The following is a 17,829-nucleotide window of genomic DNA, read 5'->3' as shown; positions in this document are numbered from 1 at the left end:
TGCCTCTGACCTCCTCGGGCGGGAGTTGGCTTCTTGACGAGCAACTGCTCCCCACTCCCATCGATGATGGGGTCGTTCCAAGAATAACATTGCCGACATTGATTCCGGAGAACCAACCGCCACGCGAATGCCATGATTCAAGTTTGTCAATCCGCCGGCACCGTGATTGATTCAAATCGTTTCGGGCGGAGTCAGCAGGACCAGAAAGTACAGAGCAAGGCCAGCCGAGCCCACCTGCGTTGACTCCGGTGGACAGCGGACTTCCATCTTCTTGCGTGCAGTACAGCCGAACCTTGGAAGAAGAATCATGGATATGTCTCACATCCTGTCCTCGGCATCTTTCCCCAAGAGCTGTAACCCTGAGTTTTTGTACCTCGATCTGCAATAACCTCGCAGTACTTCTGCCGAGTATATCTACACCTCGTGAGACTACAGAGTATGATGAACTTTGAAAGGAGAATTAACCCGATCATCAACTCTGGAAAAAGTCCCCGCGCGACCCAAGGGGTCTGAATTCCTTGAGGACCCTTATTGGTGCTTCGATCCCAGTGTCCAGACTCGTGTCGTCAGCGACTTTCGAGTTTGCAATTCGAAGTTCTCGATGATGGGGACTAGGGGAGTCGGACGCCTCTCAATTGGGACAATCCAAGTCTGTGGCCGACATCCTCGTTGGAGAGGGTGTCCGACGATTGCATTCCCAAGATGGATGCTCCGCACAGGATGTTCTGCGTCATCACATGACCGACCCAGCTTTCTGCCTTAGGCAGTAAACCCTTTCCACTTCTGACCGCCTGCATCATACCTGCCAAGGTCCCGTGTTGGGATCCAGAGCTTCTATCAATGTCATGAGATCGAGGCTGGTCATCAGCTGCTGCTGGCGGTCATCTACTCCAGCGATCCTCACGTGAACAGCAAGTCTTCAATACTGGAGGGACAAACTTCAACTCTTAACTGTCGCTTTTCCTTACATATCGCCTTCATTTTACTTGGCAGTTGGAGCTCATCTCAGTATCGCTCTTGCGACACCTATCTCCGAGTTTGGGCAACCGCAAAACGTCCGCCCCATCATCCGACGGCCCGACACATGAAGGATGTATCTGGCGTATCGGCCGTTTTTGCATGAGTGTTTTTCGTTTGCTCATACTGATGATCGGACCTTTTGCCTCTCCAGACTTGAATCAAGATGATGGCCTCGAATGTCCTGTCTCGCTTCCTTCCTCCGAACGGCCCTGCGTCAGTATACGAAACCATCCGCCAGCACGACGATGATTCGGATACTTCTGACGTGGAGGAGCGCGCAGGCTTGACATTCGAAGATGACGTCGACCAAAGGGACCAGTTTAGTGACCGGGAGCTTGAGGATGCCATGGCCGACGCTACGAGAGAAGAATCGCCGACTCCAAGCGATACCTTTCTAACACCCCAGAATATGCAGAGGGATCCGCAAGAAGGCTTGGGTACCCCTGGTCCATGGCACCGTAAACCAAGCAATCCTCGATGGACACAGCCGACATCTCCCCGACCTAGTCCCGTCGATGATGATGACAATGACAATGACCACGATGACGACGTTCCGGCTTCTCTTTTGATGGAAGGGCATCAGGATGATGATGATGATGACCTAAAATCGCGGCTACCTCCCCCACCCTCACGCCACCTTTCTGACCAGTCTCCCCATCGTTCTGCACGTTCGCCCCGCCGCGAGCACATTCGATGGGATAATAGCGAGAATCAACGGCCGCCACATATATCCCGCCGACCAAACCGTCAAGGTGCCCTTTGGTTCGCTAGTCACCCTAATATGGCCTTAATAGATCCAAGGGAAAAAGCTATGTGGATGTGGGCAAATGTGGAAAATCTAGATAACTTTTTGAAGGATGTCTACACATATTTCCTCGGTAATGGAATCTGGTCTATTCTGCTGAACCGGGCGTTAAGTCTCTTGTGCGCTCACCTGTCCCATGACGGTCAGTCTAGTTGGAGGCCGCTAGCTAATCGTTTACAGAACCTTTGCATTTGTCATGGGATTTACCACTTTCCTATCAAACTGCATCAATTACTCTAAATTCCGCGGGAGTAAAACATTGGACCAAATATTAATCCAAAATTGCACCAAGAAGATGACCATGTCTTCTACTTTCTTGCTCTGGTTGCTTTGCCTTTTCTGGATTGGAAAGGTCTTCCAGTGCTTGTTGGATATCAGGAGACTCAAAAACATGCACGATTTTTTTCACTACTTACTCGGGATATCCGACACGGAGATCCAGACAATTTCCTGGCAAGAGGTTGTCAGCCGTTTGATGACCCTGAGAGACTCGAATCCCGCTACTGCCGGAGCTATATCAGCGAAACACCGCAAGTACATGGGTAGCCAATCCAAACAGAGGATGGATGCCCATGATATCGCCAATCGATTGATGCGCAAAGAGAATTATCTGATTGCATTGGTTAATAAGGACATCCTAGATCTTACACTTCCGGTGCCATTCCTGAAAAATAGGCAACTATTCTCTCGGACCCTGGAATGGAATATCAACCTGTGCATTATGGATTATGTTTTCAATGAGCAAGGCCAAGTACGAACGCTATTTTTGAAAGATACCCACCGAAAAGCTCTAAGTGATGGTCTGCGACGACGCTTCATGTTTGCCGGATTTATGAACATTTTTGTAGCGCCTTTTATCGTCGTCTATTTTATGATGCATTATTTCTTCCGCTATTTCAACGAGTACAAGAAGAACCCAGGCCAGCTCTCCTCGCGTCAATATACGCCGCTCGCCGAATGGCAGTTCCGAGAGTTCAATGAGCTGTGGCATCTTTTTGAACGGCGAATCAACATGTCGTACCCATTTGCGACTCGCTATGTGGATCAGTTTCCCAAAGACAAGACCGTCCAGGTTGCTGGCTTCGTGGCCTTTGTTTCTGGCGCACTCGCCTCTGTTTTGGCTGTGGCATCCATTGTGGACCCAGAGCTGTTTCTGGGATTTGAGCTGACGCACGATCGAACGGTTCTCTTCTACCTTGGCCTCTTTGGATCCATTTGGGCATTTGCCCGGGGTATGGTTCCCGAAGAGACGGATGTATTCGATCCAGAGTATGCCCTTCTTGAAGTGATCAACTTTACTCATTATTGCCCGGGCCACTGGAAAGGAAGGTTGCACAGTGACGATATCCGGAAGGAATTCGCGGTGTTATATCAGATGAAGATTGTCATCTTCCTCGAAGAGATCCTCAGCATGATCTTCACACCCTTCATTTTGTGGTTTAGTCTGCCCAAATGCAGCGAACGCGTTATCGACTTCTTTCGGGAATTTACCGTCCACGTCGACGGTATGGGCTACCTCTGTTCTTTTGCGGTGTTTGACTTTAAGAAGGGCACAAATGTCATCCCTCAGGAGCATGGAAGCAACCGCAACAACGTGAGACAGGACCCACGTGCCGACTATTTCTCGACGAAGGACGGCAAAATGCTTGCTTCATATTATGGGTTCTTGGATCACTATGGAGGAAACCCCCGTGCAGCTTACCAAAACAAGCGCCAATTCCATCCCCCGCCCACGTTTCCGTCGCTTGGATCTCCATCATTAGTCGGAATTAGTAACTTCGGAGACAGACACGACATCTCCCAGGCTCGCATGGGACCGGCCGCTCCAATTGTTGGCCAACAATCGATGTTTAATGCCCCCCGGCTTGGGTTACCAACAGCTAGTGATGCCGGTTCTCCTGCGCCTTCAGTCCTCCTTGACCCGCATCACCAGCCATCAACGTCGGGAGTCCGAACCGCAAACCGCATCCTACTGCAACAGCGCTATCGGCCCACGCGTCCTCCGCCGCCGCCACCTGTATCCGAAGTTATTGCCAACGACAATGGTGCGTCTGTGACGGTCAACCGCAGACCTCCCTCGCGACCACGACCAAGGCCACTCCATGGGGCATCAAGTGATAGCCACCTGGGGGACTCTTGGCGAATGAATATGGCTGGTGACGAAGAAGAGGACGAAGAGGCTGCGGAAGGGGAGAACGTAGACGCCATAGTAAAGGGTGCGGGTGTCTTAGGGCTGATACAACAGTTCCAGAAAGCGAACAAGGACAATCGACCCCGCGCAACCGTAGGTCTCTAAAGAATACTTGGATATTGTCACGAGATAGAAAGCCCGCGAATTAAGACGAAGCATAGGTCTTTACATGTCCCCGGCCCATACAATTCAAAGCACCCAGGAGTGGATGCTAACAAGGCCGTATGACCACGACGATACCCCCAAGCCGAGCCTGGCGGGGTGATGCTCGCTTGTCGAAGGTTGAACACAAGCCGGGTGGGCCAGACTCGATTGCATGGGTTAAGAATAATATTATTATAATGCAAATTGACGGCTCGTTCAAGTTTTCCCTTCCATCAAATCTGCCAGGGTTCTCTTGGGCTTGCCTGAAAATATACCAGGATGAAATTACCGGCCTTCTTTGGCTCAGCCACCTGGGCAGGGTCTGCGGCTGCAGGGGCTGTACCGGTTGGTAAAATTACGCCCAAGTTTAACGAAGCTGAGACCGGACCCTTGGACCCTTTTTCTGACTGCTGAAGAAGTAAACTTCTCCGGAATCACATCCGTGGACACCCCAAGTAACGACATGGACACCCCATCATCCAAATAAGGTTTAGCGTGCCTAAATAGGACTCGTGTGTTATGGCTTTCTTATGTCCTGCCTTTCATATCATTCTCCAGTGACCTTTTGAAATGGGAAGGGGCAAGGCAGCAGGGCGAGAGGCTGCAGAAAGTTGAGAAGTTCTAAAAGGATCATAAATGAATCCCAACTTATAATTGGCCAGAATACAGGTCCTGAGGGTTTGAATTTCATGTAGAAAGGCAAGAATTGTTGATTTCCAAGGTGAGGTTAAGATTTTATTAGCCCAAATAGGATTAGCGTACTGTTTTCTGACTTAGCACTGCTTTTGGAATGTCCATGTCGTTACTTGGGGTCCACGTATAAGATCCCAACTTCTCCTGACCCTCCGAAGTCGTGTCCAGACAGTGCAAGAGACCCGGGGACGAATTCAAGCTCGATCCCTCTTCCCTTGGATTTCTGGTCAATCAAGCCCCCAGTCGAGTTTCGCTTTGACCCCTTCGAGATTCCGGACTCGGAACGGTGCCTCATGTCTCCGCTCCTCCCCTTCCCAGCTCCCTTCCCGAGCCACCAGGGTCTAGGCACTTGGCGACAACCACAGCGGTCCAAGAGTTTTAATTAAATTCACCTGCAATCACAGAGAGCGAATCAGTTGGCGGTTTGAGAAATCAATTCTGTGTCCTTTTCTTGGACTTGCTGCCAACACGCGACCTCACGACCACTGCATCTCAGGAACCGAAATGACTTGAATTGGCTGCTGCCATCGTCCTCGTCGTCCCTCCCAGCGCCGCGGCGCCTCCACCTTCTGTTCCTGCCCCGGACCACACATTGTCCCCCGTTCGGTGATCACCGCTACCCCGTCACTTTCGCGAGTGACTCCTCGACCATGTTGCGTGCACGTCGCTATCGCATTTCCTTAGTATTTGCCGTCGTATTCGTCCTCCTCATCCTCCATTTTAGCCGCTCCCAAGATCATTCCACGGTCTCGCAGGTTCCTCGGCCGCCGGCGCCTGCCGATCATCATAAACCCTCGTCTTCTGGTCAGGGCGTGAACAGCCAGGTCAAGGATGGCGATGGTGAGAGCGAGAGCAGGAACCCGGTTGTCCCAGATTCAGCGCCGGAACCACAGCAGCAGCAATCACAGCAACATCACCAACAACCATCCTATGTTCCACCTCCAGATGATAGCTCAACCCGTCCACCGTCGATAGAACGCCCCAGTGCTTCGGACGAATTACCATCACAGGATCAGGAACTTGGCGGCCACGAGCCTCATACGAATGCACAAACCCAAGGGTCGCACGATCATGAAATTGTCGATGATATTCCCTCGGTTCCTCACTGGAAGGCAACACCTGAACAGCATCCCATCGACCCCAAGACACTGATTAAACTGCCCACTAAACCACCAAAGTCACTCCCTCGGCTGCAAGCAAAATTCAAGGATGAGTCTTCCGCCGAGAAGATGCAGCGTCTACAAAAGCTTGACGCTATCAAGTCAACCTTTACACACTCCTGGAACGGTTATAAGGTCTCTGCCATGGGTCATGACGAGCTCATGCCGCTCCGTGGTGGATACAAGGACCCATTCAATGGTTGGGGCGCCACACTTGTTGACTCCTTGGATACGCTGTGGATTATGGGTTTGAAGGACGAATTCTCCATTGCAGTCGACTATGTCAAAAAGATTGATTTCACTGTGAGCAAAAGGAAGGAGATCCCGGTGTTCGAAACCGTCATTCGCTATCTCGGTGGATTGCTTGGTGCGTATGACATTTCAGGGCACAAGTACGACGTCCTCTTAGACAAGGCTGTTGAGCTCGCGGAGGTCCTCATGGGCGCTTTCGATACACCAAACCGGATGCCATCACTCTTTTACACGTGGAGCCCCGAGTACGCATCTACTCCTCGTCGGGGCGATGTCAGGGCGGTCCTCGCAGAGCTAGGATCACTCTCCCTCGAGTTCACACGTCTGGCGCAGCTAACCAAGGACGACAAGTACTACGATGCGATTGCCCGGATCACGAACGAGCTTGAAAAGTACCAGGATGGAACGAAGCTTCCCGGTTTGTGGCCTCTGAATCTCGACGCATCTGGATGCAGAACACCTCCTAAATACGATCGAGAGACGGATCAAGAGGCTTCTGTGGGACAACCGGTCAGAGGTTCGGTAGTCTCTCATGAGGCAAGATCCAATTCGACGAGTCCGGCAGCTATTTACCCAAGGGGCCTTCACGAAGACGCAGAGCCCGCGTATTATGACGGTGACGTTCCCTCGGAATCAAGTTCGGAATCCTTGGATACGCGGACGCCTCCACCGAAGCAAGACTGTTTTGAGGGACTCAACAATGTACTCTCAAGCTCTGACAAATTCGGATTAGGAGCTCTCGGAGACTCCACATATGAGTATTTGCCGAAAGAGTACATGCTGCTTGGTGGTCATAATGAACAGTATCAGACTATGTACAAAAAGGCCATGGATGCAGTACGAGAGCATCTTGTTTACCAACCAATGCTCAAGAACCACCGTGATGTCCGGTTTTTGGCCACAGTCACTCTGTCAAAGAACGTCAACGCGAACCCGCCCGGCCGTACAACATTTGCTTATGAAGGTACTCACCTTACTTGCTTCGCCGGTGGCATGTTTGCCGTAGGGGCCAAGTTGTTCGGCATCGACAAGGACTTAAGTTTGGGTAGTCAACTGACTGATGGTTGTATCTGGGCATACGAGGCCACCAAGACTGGGATCATGCCAGAGGCATTCAAACTAGTTCCCTGTGTCAAAGGCGAGCAGTGTGAGTGGAGCGAAGAAGCCTATTATAAGGCTCTAGATCCTTATGCGGACAAACGGCAAAGGTCACATGGCAAGCGGTCTGCTGAACCTGAGAAAGGGAACTGGCATGTCGTCGCAACTTCTGAGTCTGCTACGTCAACCAACAACCAAGGGTCGGGGACATCGACCACTCTTGAGGGAATTGAGGATAGAGATGCCGACCCAGGTCCATCGAAAGACGTATCGTCGCATGAAGAGTTCGTTACAGCAAAGATCCTAAGCGACCGGCTTCCACCGGGCATGATCGGGATTTCGTCTCGCAAATACCTCCTCCGCCCAGAAGCGATCGAATCCGTATTCATCATGTACCGCCTCACGGGAGACTCTTACTGGCGTGAGAAGGGGTGGAAAATGTTCAAGGCTATTGACCAGGCCACGAGAACGGAGTTAGCCAACTCAGCCATCGCCGACGTTACTGTCGAGGACCCACGACCGCTCGACAGTATGGAATCGTTTTGGCTGGCGGAGACCTTAAAGTACTTTTACCTTCTGTTCAGTGACCCGGACCTGGTGAGCCTTGATGAATATGTGCTGTAGGTGCCCTCCTCCCCCGCGGCAAAGATCCTCTCCTGAAAAGCTGACCTACCTCTTCCACAGCAACACTGAGGCGCATCCATTCAAGCGCCCTGGGTTCTAATGGATACAAATACCGATACCAATTTTGCAATCGCCCGTATCAACTGTCTGTAGAAGTATCGATACCACTTTTCCGCCAGTCTTCCTGAAACCCGACTGAAAATCTCCACAGGGAACTTTACTTCGTCTGTACCTTTTCCGCTTCATGTTTGTTATCTTGTAGATTATTGCCCCTTGGTCGACATTCAGTTTCCATTCAGGCATACATGGGTTTCACAAACAGTAATTATATAAGTAGATCGTAGAAGCTGTTCGAATAGTTATAGTTGTAACTTGTGAGGCGGGAAAGAGTGGGAGGAAGTGCCAAAGTGGGTTTCAGCCACATGCTTTGTTCAGTAATTCTTGTCATCGTCATTGCCATCGTCAACAAGGCAATTCTGCCACGTTTACCCCCTCTTACTTGTTAGTCCTTCTCTGTGCTCTTGGTGGCCTTTCACTCGCCTCTTCGTAGCCTTTCCTCTTATCACCATCGCCCAGAAACGGTCTTGCCTCCCCGTCTTCCTCTCCGCTGGAGCCAACTGCCAACTTCTGTGACGGGCGCACGACGGGATGAGTGCGGCAGAGACCCAACAGGCCCGAGGACGACGACGATCGAGTTGTGGGAAATGGAGCTTGAAGTCTCCGTGGAAAACGAGCAGCAATTCTGGACCAGTACGCCTCTTATTATCCCCCTCATTTCCCGCGATCTCAGCACACCAGAACTAACTGGTCCGACACCGCGCAGACATCCAGGATATTGTATCGGCCCCTTGCTCCTCGGAAGACATAATCGATAACGCTCTGCGAGCATATTTGAGCTTAGCTACCCAGTATAAAGGTAACCAGGCACATTTCTTAGAAGACTATGTGGACCACATGGGCTAATCAACTCCCAACCACTCCAACAGAACAGTATCTCCATTCCGAGTTCGAGGTCGCAAAATGCTCTTTCAAATTGATATCGTCGGCGATCTTCGTAGCTCACACGGATTATATACGGCGACAGATGATATACGCCCTACTACAGGTACGGCCATTCCTTCCGTCTCTGCGAAGCCCCTCCACTCATAACTGAGTCAGGAAGATGACCCCGCGACCCTCCAAATGATTGCGTCCTTTCTCCTCCTCGACGGCCGGCAACATGAAGTTTCATTCCATACGATGAATGAGGAGGGTGTATTTCCGAGGTTGCTCGAGTTGCTCCAGGCGCAAACCGCACACAGGGAGAACAGTATCGCTGGTTTACATCGGCTTTTGATGGACCTTTTGTATGAGATGTCGAGGATACAGAGGATAAGGATCGGAGATTTAGGTGAGTTGCCGTGGTCGGGTCGCGGGTGCCCGCATGAGGCGCACTCCATGAGCAAGTTGTTGACGTGTGTCTCAAAACGGTAGTTCTTGTGGATGACGAATTTATCGGGGGGCTGTTTGATACGATCGAGAATCTGTCGTATGATGTTAATGATCCATACCATTATCCGGTGATTCGCGTACTTGTATGTCGTCTGCCTAACCCCCATTGAAGAACAGAAGCTAATTTGCACCATAGTTGGTTTTGAATGAGCAGTTCATGATCTCTGCTCATTACCCGAATGACGATCAATCGCCCTCAAATTCGTTGACCAACAAGGTCATTAAAGTTCTATCCATGCATAGGAACTCCTATAAAACATTTGGCGAGAATATTATTCTCCTCATCAATCGAGAAGGTAGTCCTGCGAATCACTCTTTATGCATGAGTTTCTGACAGACAGAACAGCCGAAACCTCGCTGCAGCTCCTCACTCTTAAACTCCTGTACCTTATCTTCACGACCCCGAGCACTTGTGAATACTTTTTCACAAATGACCTCCACGTCTTAGTCGATATCCTGATACGGAATCTCCTCGACCTCCCAGAGGAGGCCGCGGCCCTTCGACATACCTACCTCAGAGTCCTCTACCCGCTATTAGCACACACACAGCTGAGACTACCTCCCCATTATAAGCAGGATGAACTCAGGCGTATGCTTAGCTTGCTCGTTCGGGGCCAACTAACTGGTAGAATTGAAGCCGATTGTGACAAGATCATGCATTTTGATGAAGTCGACGAAACAACGCGGAGGCTAGTTCTGAGATGTGCATCCGTTGACTGGCTACGGGATGAAGCAGAGCCGTCCAAGACTGTTCGATTCCCGCAGAGGGGAGATAGCCTTACTTCGTCTTTGCCAACAATCGACAGTACTCTCCTATCGGACGCCGACATTGGGACCTCTCTAGAATCCTCACAAACGCTGTACTCCGTCAATACGCGGGAGAGCTCCCCGGAGGGCCTGCCGCTCACTTCTGTCGATAGATTAAACTCGCCGGTGTCCGCTAGTGAAACACCCCGAAAGCAAAGCCAAACTAACAGACTGGGAATGCATCTCGATCCAGCCTCGACATCCTCCCTCAGCGTGCATGAGGTGGCCTCCCAGCGTGAGAAACCGGGCGTCATCACCCCAAGCCTCCATCACGGTCACCCATTAACTGAAGCCCAAACGAGTCCAACGAAGCACAAGGTCAAACCCCTACCTCCAAAGACGAGGCGCTGGCGTGGAAGACAGACGATAGGTGACGAAGAGCCCGCTACAGCCGTCGCAGCAGAAAGTATCGCAGAGGAAGACAACACCAGCACCGGGCCAAACAGTCCCATTCATCTCTTGTCTACCCCCGTCATAAGCTCCACCAAAGTAATCTCAGAAACAGAACGCCGAAACTCTACAGCCACACAAAATCAAGTCCCGCCCCTGCCCCCTGCTCATCATCCCATTGCCCGTCGCTCCGCATCCAACCCGCCCCCAGCAGTTCCGCCGCCTCGGCGCTCCGCAATCCACAATCAGCTTTCTGCCTCCAGCCACTGCACACCCCTAACAAGCCCCTCGCGCGCCCCAGGCGGCGAAGGTCAAGGCCAGAGACAGGCTTATAAGCCCGAACCACCTCCGACAAGACGGTGGGGGCGCAAACACACAAATACGGATTCCTCGGATAAGTCAGGGGAAAGCCATAACAGCTTCAGCAGCGTGAGTAGCATTAATACCACCGGTACCTCGGCCACTTTGCTACACCCGGACGATGCCTTTGAGAACGTCTCTCCTGAGAAGACGAGGAGCACGAATGGACACGCTACGATAAGTGTTGAAGAGGCAGTCCAGAACGTCTCGCTACACTGAGTTGAGATCTGCATCCGGGTGTATATAGACGTTAAATCTAATGAAATCAAATAGCTACTGATAAAACTTGCGTCTTGTTTCCTTTCGGCTTGTCGAGAGCTTGGTTGATGAGTTGTTGGGGAAATCTGGCCGGGTTGCCGTGCCAACCACGACTTCCGTCAATCACATCACAACTCCCCCACCAACGAGTTGGGCTTTCTTGGATCAGCTTATTCTTTGCTTTCTCCCTCTGCAGTCTCATGTAATTACGACGTCGGACATATCGGTACAGCCCCAGAACTGAAAGCGGGAGAGGTGAAAGAGTGAGTTGCCCCCTCTGTCTTGCGACGCCTCACAATCTCCCTCTCTCAGGGCTTGAAAGGTGCGCCGGGAACAGAAGGAACGACCCGCCACCGACCACCAGCGGAGACTATAGAAGAGACCCGTGGGCAGAATAATGGCACGACTCAACACGAGAAGTCAGGCCAAGCTGGGTGAGCCACAGGAAGGGACAAGATCGCGAGGCCTGACCGCAAGGCATCCCGCCGCTCCAGGCCCACCGTCGCATGCACCAGAGGAGCATCACAAAGAGTCACGGACAACCGAAAGGCCACCGTTGATGAGGAGCAAGTCGACAAGGACAAGGGCAAAAACAGTATCCGAGCAGACTTTTGATATATTTGCCGACAGCGATGGGGCGAGCGAGCGTGACACGCCAAAAGCCAAGAAAGCAACACCTCTGAAGCTGGGGCTGGCACGAGCGAATTCAATAATCCTACCCCTACCACAACAGCCTCGAACTCGGACGAACCGGAAGTCGGAACTATACAACTACGACAAGGAGAACGACCCTGCGGAGGAGGAACTCGACGCAGAACCTCCTTCTCTCTCCAGGAACCCTTCCGATGCATCCTCTACACGCTCACCTGTAAGGAACAGGAACACGCAGCAGTTCACAGCATACCGCCAGGCACATCCCGAGTCGGAGAACGAGAATGACGACGACAGCTTCAATTCGCTTGACGACTTTATTGTTAGTGACAATGACGATCTTAGCTATCACGGCACATCGGACGACGAAACAGAAGAGGAGCAACACAACGTGTCTCCCCCACTAACACAAAGGAGGAGACTTTTTCGGGGCAGACGGCCAAATTCGACTATCGACCTGGAGAATGCTCTGCGCGAGTCTTCACACCGGCCAGGCCTCCGACTGGAACCCTCCCTGCCGGAAGCGATTGCGACTCCGTCTCTAAAGCCGGATACGGTCTCCAGGAAGCTCTTCCAGGCCGATGTCTCTGAAAAGATGAAGAGCCTGAAGCTACAGGATAACTATGACCCTTCCTCCCAACTTCAGCTTGACCTGTTTGAGTAAGTGTTGTCACCGCTATGTTGCCCGCCCTACAGTCAATATAGTGCAGATCTAACTCCAGGCAGGGCCACAGATGACCACAACCCTCAGTTGCAGCCTGACGATTCTCCTTTCTGCACTCCCCCATCAAGTCCTTCCAGAAATCTTCTGCGTTCGCCAACGAAGGAGAGGGTCTGTATCCCACCCACTCCTCATCGTGAAAGCACCGATGCGTTCTGGAGCCTAGAGGTCACCAACAACTGGATTGATGAACACTCGCCACGTAAAACCAACATATTACTACGAGAGTTTGACGAGTCCGAGTGTGAATTAGAGTCTATGTCGAGGCGCTCAGGACCCAAGATGCCAGTGAAGGGCCCCAGTAAGACGGCCCTAAAAAGAGCGGAAATCGACGCTAAGAAAGCTGCACTGGCACAAAAACGGTCATTTGATAACAAGAAAGCCGATCTTGCGGAGCATTTCCTCAAAACACTAGATGATGCAGTTTCTGGTGGTGAAGTCCAAAGAGTTTCTGCAGAGACCGGTGGGGTTCATGTTGTCTGGAGTAAGACGCTCCAGACAACTGCTGGACGAGCAAGCTGGAAGCGAGACAGGCGGTCGGCCTCCTCTTCTCCCTCATCTTCTGGCAGCGAGACACCATCACGCGCCGTCACCAAGCACTTCGCCACAATCGAACTGGCGGAGCGTATCATTGATGACGAGGACCGGTTGATCAACACAATGGCTCATGAGTACTGTCATTTGGCCAACTATATCGTCTCGAATGTTCGCAATCAACCGCACGGGGCTAGCTTCCAAGCGTGGGCCCGTAAGTGCAAAGACGCCTTGAAGGACCATCCGGTGTACGGCGGCGGACGCATCGAAGTGACCACGAAGCATAGCTACAAAATCGACTACAAGTATGTCTGGACCTGCGTTGACTGCTGCCAGAACTACGGGCGGCACTCCAAAAGCATCGATCCTACTAGACACCGGTGCGGGAAGTGCAAGGGCCTTCTGCAGCAAATTAAGCCCAAACCCAGGAGCGTTTCGCCAAGAAAGAGGCCGATTGTGAGTTCACCGAGCAACAGGTCGAAGCCATTACAGGTAATCAGCCTGAGCCCGTAAGGTGGATTGCGCGCTATACGGTGTTAATATTTGGTTGGTTATTGTAAATTTGGAGTTCGTTGGAGGTTAAAGACGGTTTTTAGCGAGGACAGCCCTCTATTTTTGCCAACATCCGAATTCCCTTACATTTTGTGATCGTGTCTCTGGCTCCATCTGAACGATTTCTGCGAAATGTTGACGAAGGAGGGGGAGATGACAAGTTAGTAGCCACTACTAGTACTGCAACATAGCTCATGGAATGAACACCTCGTTTGTGTGAGGCGATATCCCTCTTAGTAGATGAACACTCCATCGTCAGGGTGGGTTGCAGCCTTGGGTGAGCCCAGGGCTCGCCTTCGGGGCGTTGGGCGCGGCCTCGACAGCAAGACAGATAACGACAAAGCAGAGACGAAGAAAAAAAGGGTGTTGGAAGACGCCAAATGCTGAGGATTATTCCCCCCTCCTCCCATGTGACGTCAAAATTAATGTAATATACGCCAAATTAGCTACTCCCATTATCAGTTTGTTTTCTCAACGCTCCCTTCATCCGCTCCAGGCACCCAGCACCAACCCCCAGACCGAATGCCGTTTCTCGCTTCAAACACTTAGAGGTACTGTTGCTCTCTCCGGGGCGCCTCTAAATTGCCACGTGATCCTGTACTATCATTACTGTTCAGCTATCTAGCGGATGACCTTAGCGGCGTTTGGGTGGTTCAGGATATATATATCCCTCTCATTGAAAGGACCTACAGTCTTATCGAAATGGTGCTAGTTGGGCAGTTACATATACAAATAAAGACTTTATCCTGGGACGTGGCTGCTTGTCTTCCTAGGAGAGTATCATGTCTAGGATTGGTTGGACAAGGAGTCTCTATAGCCTACAACTGTATAACCAGGCTGGAGTGGTTTCTGGCCGGCCTGCCCTCGACCTGACGTGATATCCTCACAACTACGAGCGATGGGGAATTTGGAATAGGGGTAAGATTAGGTAGTTACCGGACTTCTAGCTACAGCAGCGGGTGGCGGTGCCCGGGAGGATTGTAGAAGAATGATATAGATGACGCATATGCACATACGCGGAAACAAGCACAGAACTAGAACGCAAGAAACCAGACCGTCTACGCAACCTGGGCCGAATCGGCACCAGTTTAAAGTAGAACCATGGCAGCCCCGACAAACATAGCGGTTGCCACGTAGGCGCCGATCTGCAGAGCCCCAACCTGGACACTGCTGGGAGTAACGGAGACGCCAGCACCATCCGAGGTATCCGCCGCGGCATTGGAGCCGCCCTGAGCGCCTGCAGCCGTAGGAGACGCATTAACGGTGCCCGTTCCCGAGGTACCGGCGGCGTCAAGCAAGGATGAGCAGTCGCTCTCCGGTTCGGAGGAGCTCTGCGATTGTGCGGCACCATCGAAGTCGCACGCGTTATCACCGTTCCCTTGCTCGACCTGGGCCTGGTAGTATTGGTCCATGGCGAAGGATAGCTGCTGTTCGGGTGTGCAGACGCTGTACGCCCCGTATTTGCCAGAGTTAGGGTCCCCACTGACGCCCTCGCAAAATTTCCCTCCCTGATACCCGCAGACAGTGCTGAAGGTTGAGGAAAGTTGTTTGCCGGAGATGTCGGATTTTGCGACGCAGGTGAGCGATTTCATCATGCAGGTGCAGAGGTCCTGGTTAGGAGAGGGGGGCAGGGGGTCAGAGGCTGCTTGCCAGCCTTTGCCGACGGTCGGGCAGGAGGCCAGGGCTGTATTTGTTGGGTTGTATTTGCCCTTCTGGGTGCCAGTTGGGGTTGCACTGGCGAGCTGCTCGGAGAGGTAGCTGTAGTCTGCGCGGGTCTGGACCTTACCGTTGTCGACTGAGATGAGACCTTTTGTACGAATTTTGGTTAGCTGGGGGAATGACTAAATTTTTAGGGGGTTGGGAAAAGGAGTTTACCATAGTTGTTTGCCTCCTGGAAGTACATATACACGATGCCGCCGGACCAGACTTCAGCCATCTGGTCGCCGTAGAGGGCCCCAACTTCGGTGAACTTGCGGGGTTCGACTGCATTGCAACCGTACTCGGCGAAGAAAACGGGGACGGAGTAGTCACGGAACTCGTCGGTACGTGACTTGTAACCAGACTTCTCATAGTTAGAGTCACCGCACCACGAGTAGACGTTGTAACCCCAGAAGTCGATGCTGTCTTCCTCGTTTCCACAGTTGAAGTAGTCGGCCATATCTGCCCGGATGGCCGAGTCGTCGTTGGTAGCGTAGCCGATGCCCATGGTCCGATAGTTCTTGGCCTTGATGTACCGCTTCATGTCACGGACGGCGGCCTTAACAAAGGCGCTGGCGTCGGTAGTCTTAGGGTCATTTGAGACCTCGTTTCCTGCGAAGAAACCCAGGGTGTTGGTGAACTGGGACAGCTCATCGATAACCGACGCATAGCGTGAGAATAGATCGTAATCCCACTTAGGGTCGTTACGGATGATCGATTCACTAGGAGAGGAAAGGTCTACAATAACGTAGATGCCCGCATCGCTCAGCAGTTTCATGCACTCGGTGTGGTCTGCGTTAGGATCGACGGCATAGACACGGATGGTGTTGGCATTGAGCTTCTCGAGGTAAGGGACATCACGCTTGCATGCCTCGGCATCGGCGAGAGGATCCTTGTAGTTGTTATCGCCTGAATTAGGGCCAGTATACTCCTCTACAAGTTGTTAACATTGGGCCCGCTCACTCAGAGGATGGATCAGATGAGACACACGTTGGTAGGCAACGCCGCGTATGTAGCTGAAATGGCTGGTTAGCAAAGCTCAGGAGCCATGGACCTTACAGGACGGCGTACAATTGGGTGTCATTGCTCTGATAGAAGAACTTAGAACCCTGTAAAATAGGTTAGGCTGCGTTGACCCCCTTGACCGCAGTGGTATATCGTACCTTGATTACAATTGGGTCGAGGTCAGCGGCGAGAGCGCCGCTCAAGAAGAGAGCAGTGCCCGCAATGGTGCTGGAAAGTTTCATGCTGAGGTTCTAGGGTGCAGGTATTTGATGCAGGTTGGCGCGAAAAGCTAGCTTTACAAACAAACAAGTGGAAAGATATCGGCTCTGAGATGCTCCAGAAAGTAGACCAAAGTGAGTGTAGAGAATGAACAGCATTAAAAATGAGAATATAGCATGGAGGAAGGCAAAAGAGAGCGACAGATTCCCAGAGATACGAAGAAGGAGAAGAGAGAGTGATCGCAGAAGGGCCTTTTGGGCACTTTCATACCTCTTCCATTGGAACCCCAGGCTGCAAGGTATCAGAGCCCGCACATCTTCAAGTCGACCAAGAATTGGATGAATGAGTGTTGAGAGTGTCCACTCTTGCGTGCTCTGAGCGGAATCCGCAGTGGTTGATCGTTGGGGATTTTCGATGATGTGCACTCATCGTCACTATGATTTGTGCAGACACCCTCTCAGCATCTCCACGACGGGTTGCCGTGATATCAAAAGGTCTGAAACACGCAAGCTGGTTCCACAGCCGTCGAGATTCAGGGGTGAAGGGGTTCCAGGGAAAAGCTTGTTTCTCTCCTCGCTCAAGGTGTATATAAATAGAGACATTGGGATGGACTGTTCACGCAATTGCCGACGTCACCTCTCAGATCCTGGCTTGGGATGCCCCGAGGTAAACTGGGCATGGAACGAGGCGTGGACCCAGAAACGGATGGTCGCCATATTGTGTGAGTGAGAGACGCCCAACGCTCGCTAATGGAGGATTCGATGCTGTTTGAACCAAGATCGCGTTTGTATCTTGTATAGAATGTCTAAGGTGCTATCTTATAGTTGGTGTGGGTGCGTCCGAACCGCAATCGGTGTGCAGTGGAAGGTTCATTGAAGTTTGATCTGGATGGATTGGTGAAAAAATGGTGACCAACTCGGACTCAGCGGCTTCTGAGCTCGAGAACAGCACTCCCCGCTGCACGTCGGTCGAGAATCGAATGCTCTTGACGGTGCAGCTTCATGTCTGTGAGACGTAGGTGTGGCAAAGCAGGATGGTCTCGTCTGCCGACTCAACTGGAAAATCCTGGCCCATGGATGCCAGTGACGATGGACCCGAGTCCTGCAACTTCTCAAAGCGCCCCCTTTCTCCGGTCAACCACCAACAGCAATGCACT

The 17,829-nt window shown here is 51.8% G+C and overlaps 6 protein-coding genes across 6 annotated transcripts; 4 read left to right on the top strand and 2 right to left on the bottom strand.

The window, feature by feature from the left end:
- The first annotated feature begins 992 nt into the window (after positions 1 to 992).
- atgI (autophagy protein ATG9) lies at positions 993 to 4,292 on the top strand. Its single transcript, XM_071025177.1, has 2 exons — positions 993 to 1,944; positions 2,006 to 4,292. The coding sequence occupies exons 1-2, from the start codon at positions 1,184 to 1,186 to the stop codon at positions 4,119 to 4,121; spliced, it is 2,877 nt and encodes a 958-aa protein (XP_070884560.1). The 5' UTR covers positions 993 to 1,183; the 3' UTR covers positions 4,122 to 4,292.
- A 698-nt stretch (positions 4,293 to 4,990) lies between these two features.
- On the top strand, positions 4,991 to 8,297 carry BJX67DRAFT_358424 (class I alpha-mannosidase 1A). The gene is made up of 2 exons (XM_071029570.1): positions 4,991 to 7,983; positions 8,048 to 8,297. Exons 1-2 carry the CDS (start codon positions 5,504 to 5,506, stop codon positions 8,085 to 8,087), a joined length of 2,520 nt encoding a protein of 839 aa, XP_070884559.1. The 5' UTR covers positions 4,991 to 5,503; the 3' UTR covers positions 8,088 to 8,297.
- Positions 8,298 to 8,436: 139 nt separating this feature from the next.
- Positions 8,437 to 11,326, top strand: BJX67DRAFT_358422 (uncharacterized protein). Its single transcript, XM_071029569.1, has 8 exons — positions 8,437 to 8,488; positions 8,564 to 8,737; positions 8,811 to 8,903; positions 8,974 to 9,092; positions 9,146 to 9,377; positions 9,461 to 9,561; positions 9,615 to 9,774; positions 9,825 to 11,326. The coding sequence occupies exons 2-8, from the start codon at positions 8,692 to 8,694 to the stop codon at positions 11,252 to 11,254; spliced, it is 2,181 nt and encodes a 726-aa protein (XP_070884558.1). The 5' UTR covers positions 8,437 to 8,488; positions 8,564 to 8,691; the 3' UTR covers positions 11,255 to 11,326.
- Positions 11,327 to 11,417: 91 nt separating this feature from the next.
- On the top strand, positions 11,418 to 13,972 carry BJX67DRAFT_358420 (SprT family zinc-dependent metalloprotease). Its single transcript, XM_071029568.1, has 2 exons — positions 11,418 to 12,604; positions 12,671 to 13,972. The coding sequence occupies exons 1-2, from the start codon at positions 11,691 to 11,693 to the stop codon at positions 13,710 to 13,712; spliced, it is 1,956 nt and encodes a 651-aa protein (XP_070884557.1). The 5' UTR covers positions 11,418 to 11,690; the 3' UTR covers positions 13,713 to 13,972.
- Positions 13,889 to 14,246, bottom strand: BJX67DRAFT_358419 (uncharacterized protein). Its single transcript, XM_071029567.1, has one exon. The coding sequence runs from the start codon at positions 14,159 to 14,161 to the stop codon at positions 13,985 to 13,987; it is 177 nt and encodes a 58-aa protein (XP_070884556.1). The 5' UTR covers positions 14,162 to 14,246; the 3' UTR covers positions 13,889 to 13,984.
- A 411-nt stretch (positions 14,247 to 14,657) lies between these two features.
- Positions 14,658 to 16,891, bottom strand: BJX67DRAFT_179675 (glycoside hydrolase family 72 protein). The gene is made up of 5 exons (XM_071025174.1): positions 16,613 to 16,891; positions 16,521 to 16,558; positions 16,440 to 16,465; positions 15,627 to 16,382; positions 14,658 to 15,558 (listed from the first exon to the last, which is right to left on the bottom strand). Exons 1-5 carry the CDS (start codon positions 16,694 to 16,696, stop codon positions 14,840 to 14,842), a joined length of 1,623 nt encoding a protein of 540 aa, XP_070884555.1. The 5' UTR covers positions 16,697 to 16,891; the 3' UTR covers positions 14,658 to 14,839.
- Between the last annotated feature and the right edge of the window lie 938 nt (positions 16,892 to 17,829).

Source organism: Aspergillus lucknowensis (assembly GCF_044049455.1).
Source record: "Aspergillus lucknowensis strain CBS 449.75 chromosome Unknown BJX67scaffold_31, whole genome shotgun sequence".
Taxonomy (NCBI): Eukaryota; Fungi; Ascomycota; class Eurotiomycetes; order Eurotiales; family Aspergillaceae; genus Aspergillus; species Aspergillus lucknowensis.
Note: the sequence above shows the minus strand (reverse complement) of the source record. Positions and strands in the feature narration are given on the sequence as shown.

Excerpts from the sequence above, each read along its gene's own strand:
- BJX67DRAFT_179675 (XM_071025174.1), bottom strand. The coding sequence starts at position 16,696 with ATGAAACTTTCCAGCACCATTGCGGGCACTGCTCTCTTCTTGAGCGGC. Across the intron at positions 16,559-16,612 it reads TCGACCCAATTGTAATCAAG|GGTTCTAAGTTCTTCTATCA; the intron begins GTACGATATACC and ends CCTATTTTACAG. Across the intron at positions 16,383-16,439 it reads ACGCGGCGTTGCCTACCAAC|AGGAGTATACTGGCCCTAAT; the intron begins GTGTGTCTCATC and ends AACAACTTGTAG.
- BJX67DRAFT_358424 (XM_071029570.1), top strand. The coding sequence starts at position 5,504 with ATGTTGCGTGCACGTCGCTATCGCATTTCCTTAGTATTTGCCGTCGTA. Across the intron at positions 7,984-8,047 it reads AGCCTTGATGAATATGTGCT|CAACACTGAGGCGCATCCAT; the intron begins GTAGGTGCCCTC and ends CCTCTTCCACAG.
- atgI (XM_071025177.1), top strand. The coding sequence starts at position 1,184 with ATGATGGCCTCGAATGTCCTGTCTCGCTTCCTTCCTCCGAACGGCCCT. Across the intron at positions 1,945-2,005 it reads AACCGGGCGTTAAGTCTCTT|AACCTTTGCATTTGTCATGG; the intron begins GTGCGCTCACCT and ends AATCGTTTACAG.
- BJX67DRAFT_358419 (XM_071029567.1), bottom strand. The coding sequence starts at position 14,161 with ATGGGAGGAGGGGGGAATAATCCTCAGCATTTGGCGTCTTCCAACACC.
- BJX67DRAFT_358420 (XM_071029568.1), top strand. The coding sequence starts at position 11,691 with ATGGCACGACTCAACACGAGAAGTCAGGCCAAGCTGGGTGAGCCACAG. Across the intron at positions 12,605-12,670 it reads CTTCAGCTTGACCTGTTTGA|GGCCACAGATGACCACAACC; the intron begins GTAAGTGTTGTC and ends AACTCCAGGCAG.
- BJX67DRAFT_358422 (XM_071029569.1), top strand. The coding sequence starts at position 8,692 with ATGGAGCTTGAAGTCTCCGTGGAAAACGAGCAGCAATTCTGGACCA. Across the intron at positions 8,738-8,810 it reads CGAGCAGCAATTCTGGACCA|ACATCCAGGATATTGTATCG; the intron begins GTACGCCTCTTA and ends GACACCGCGCAG. Across the intron at positions 9,093-9,145 it reads TGATATACGCCCTACTACAG|GAAGATGACCCCGCGACCCT; the intron begins GTACGGCCATTC and ends TAACTGAGTCAG.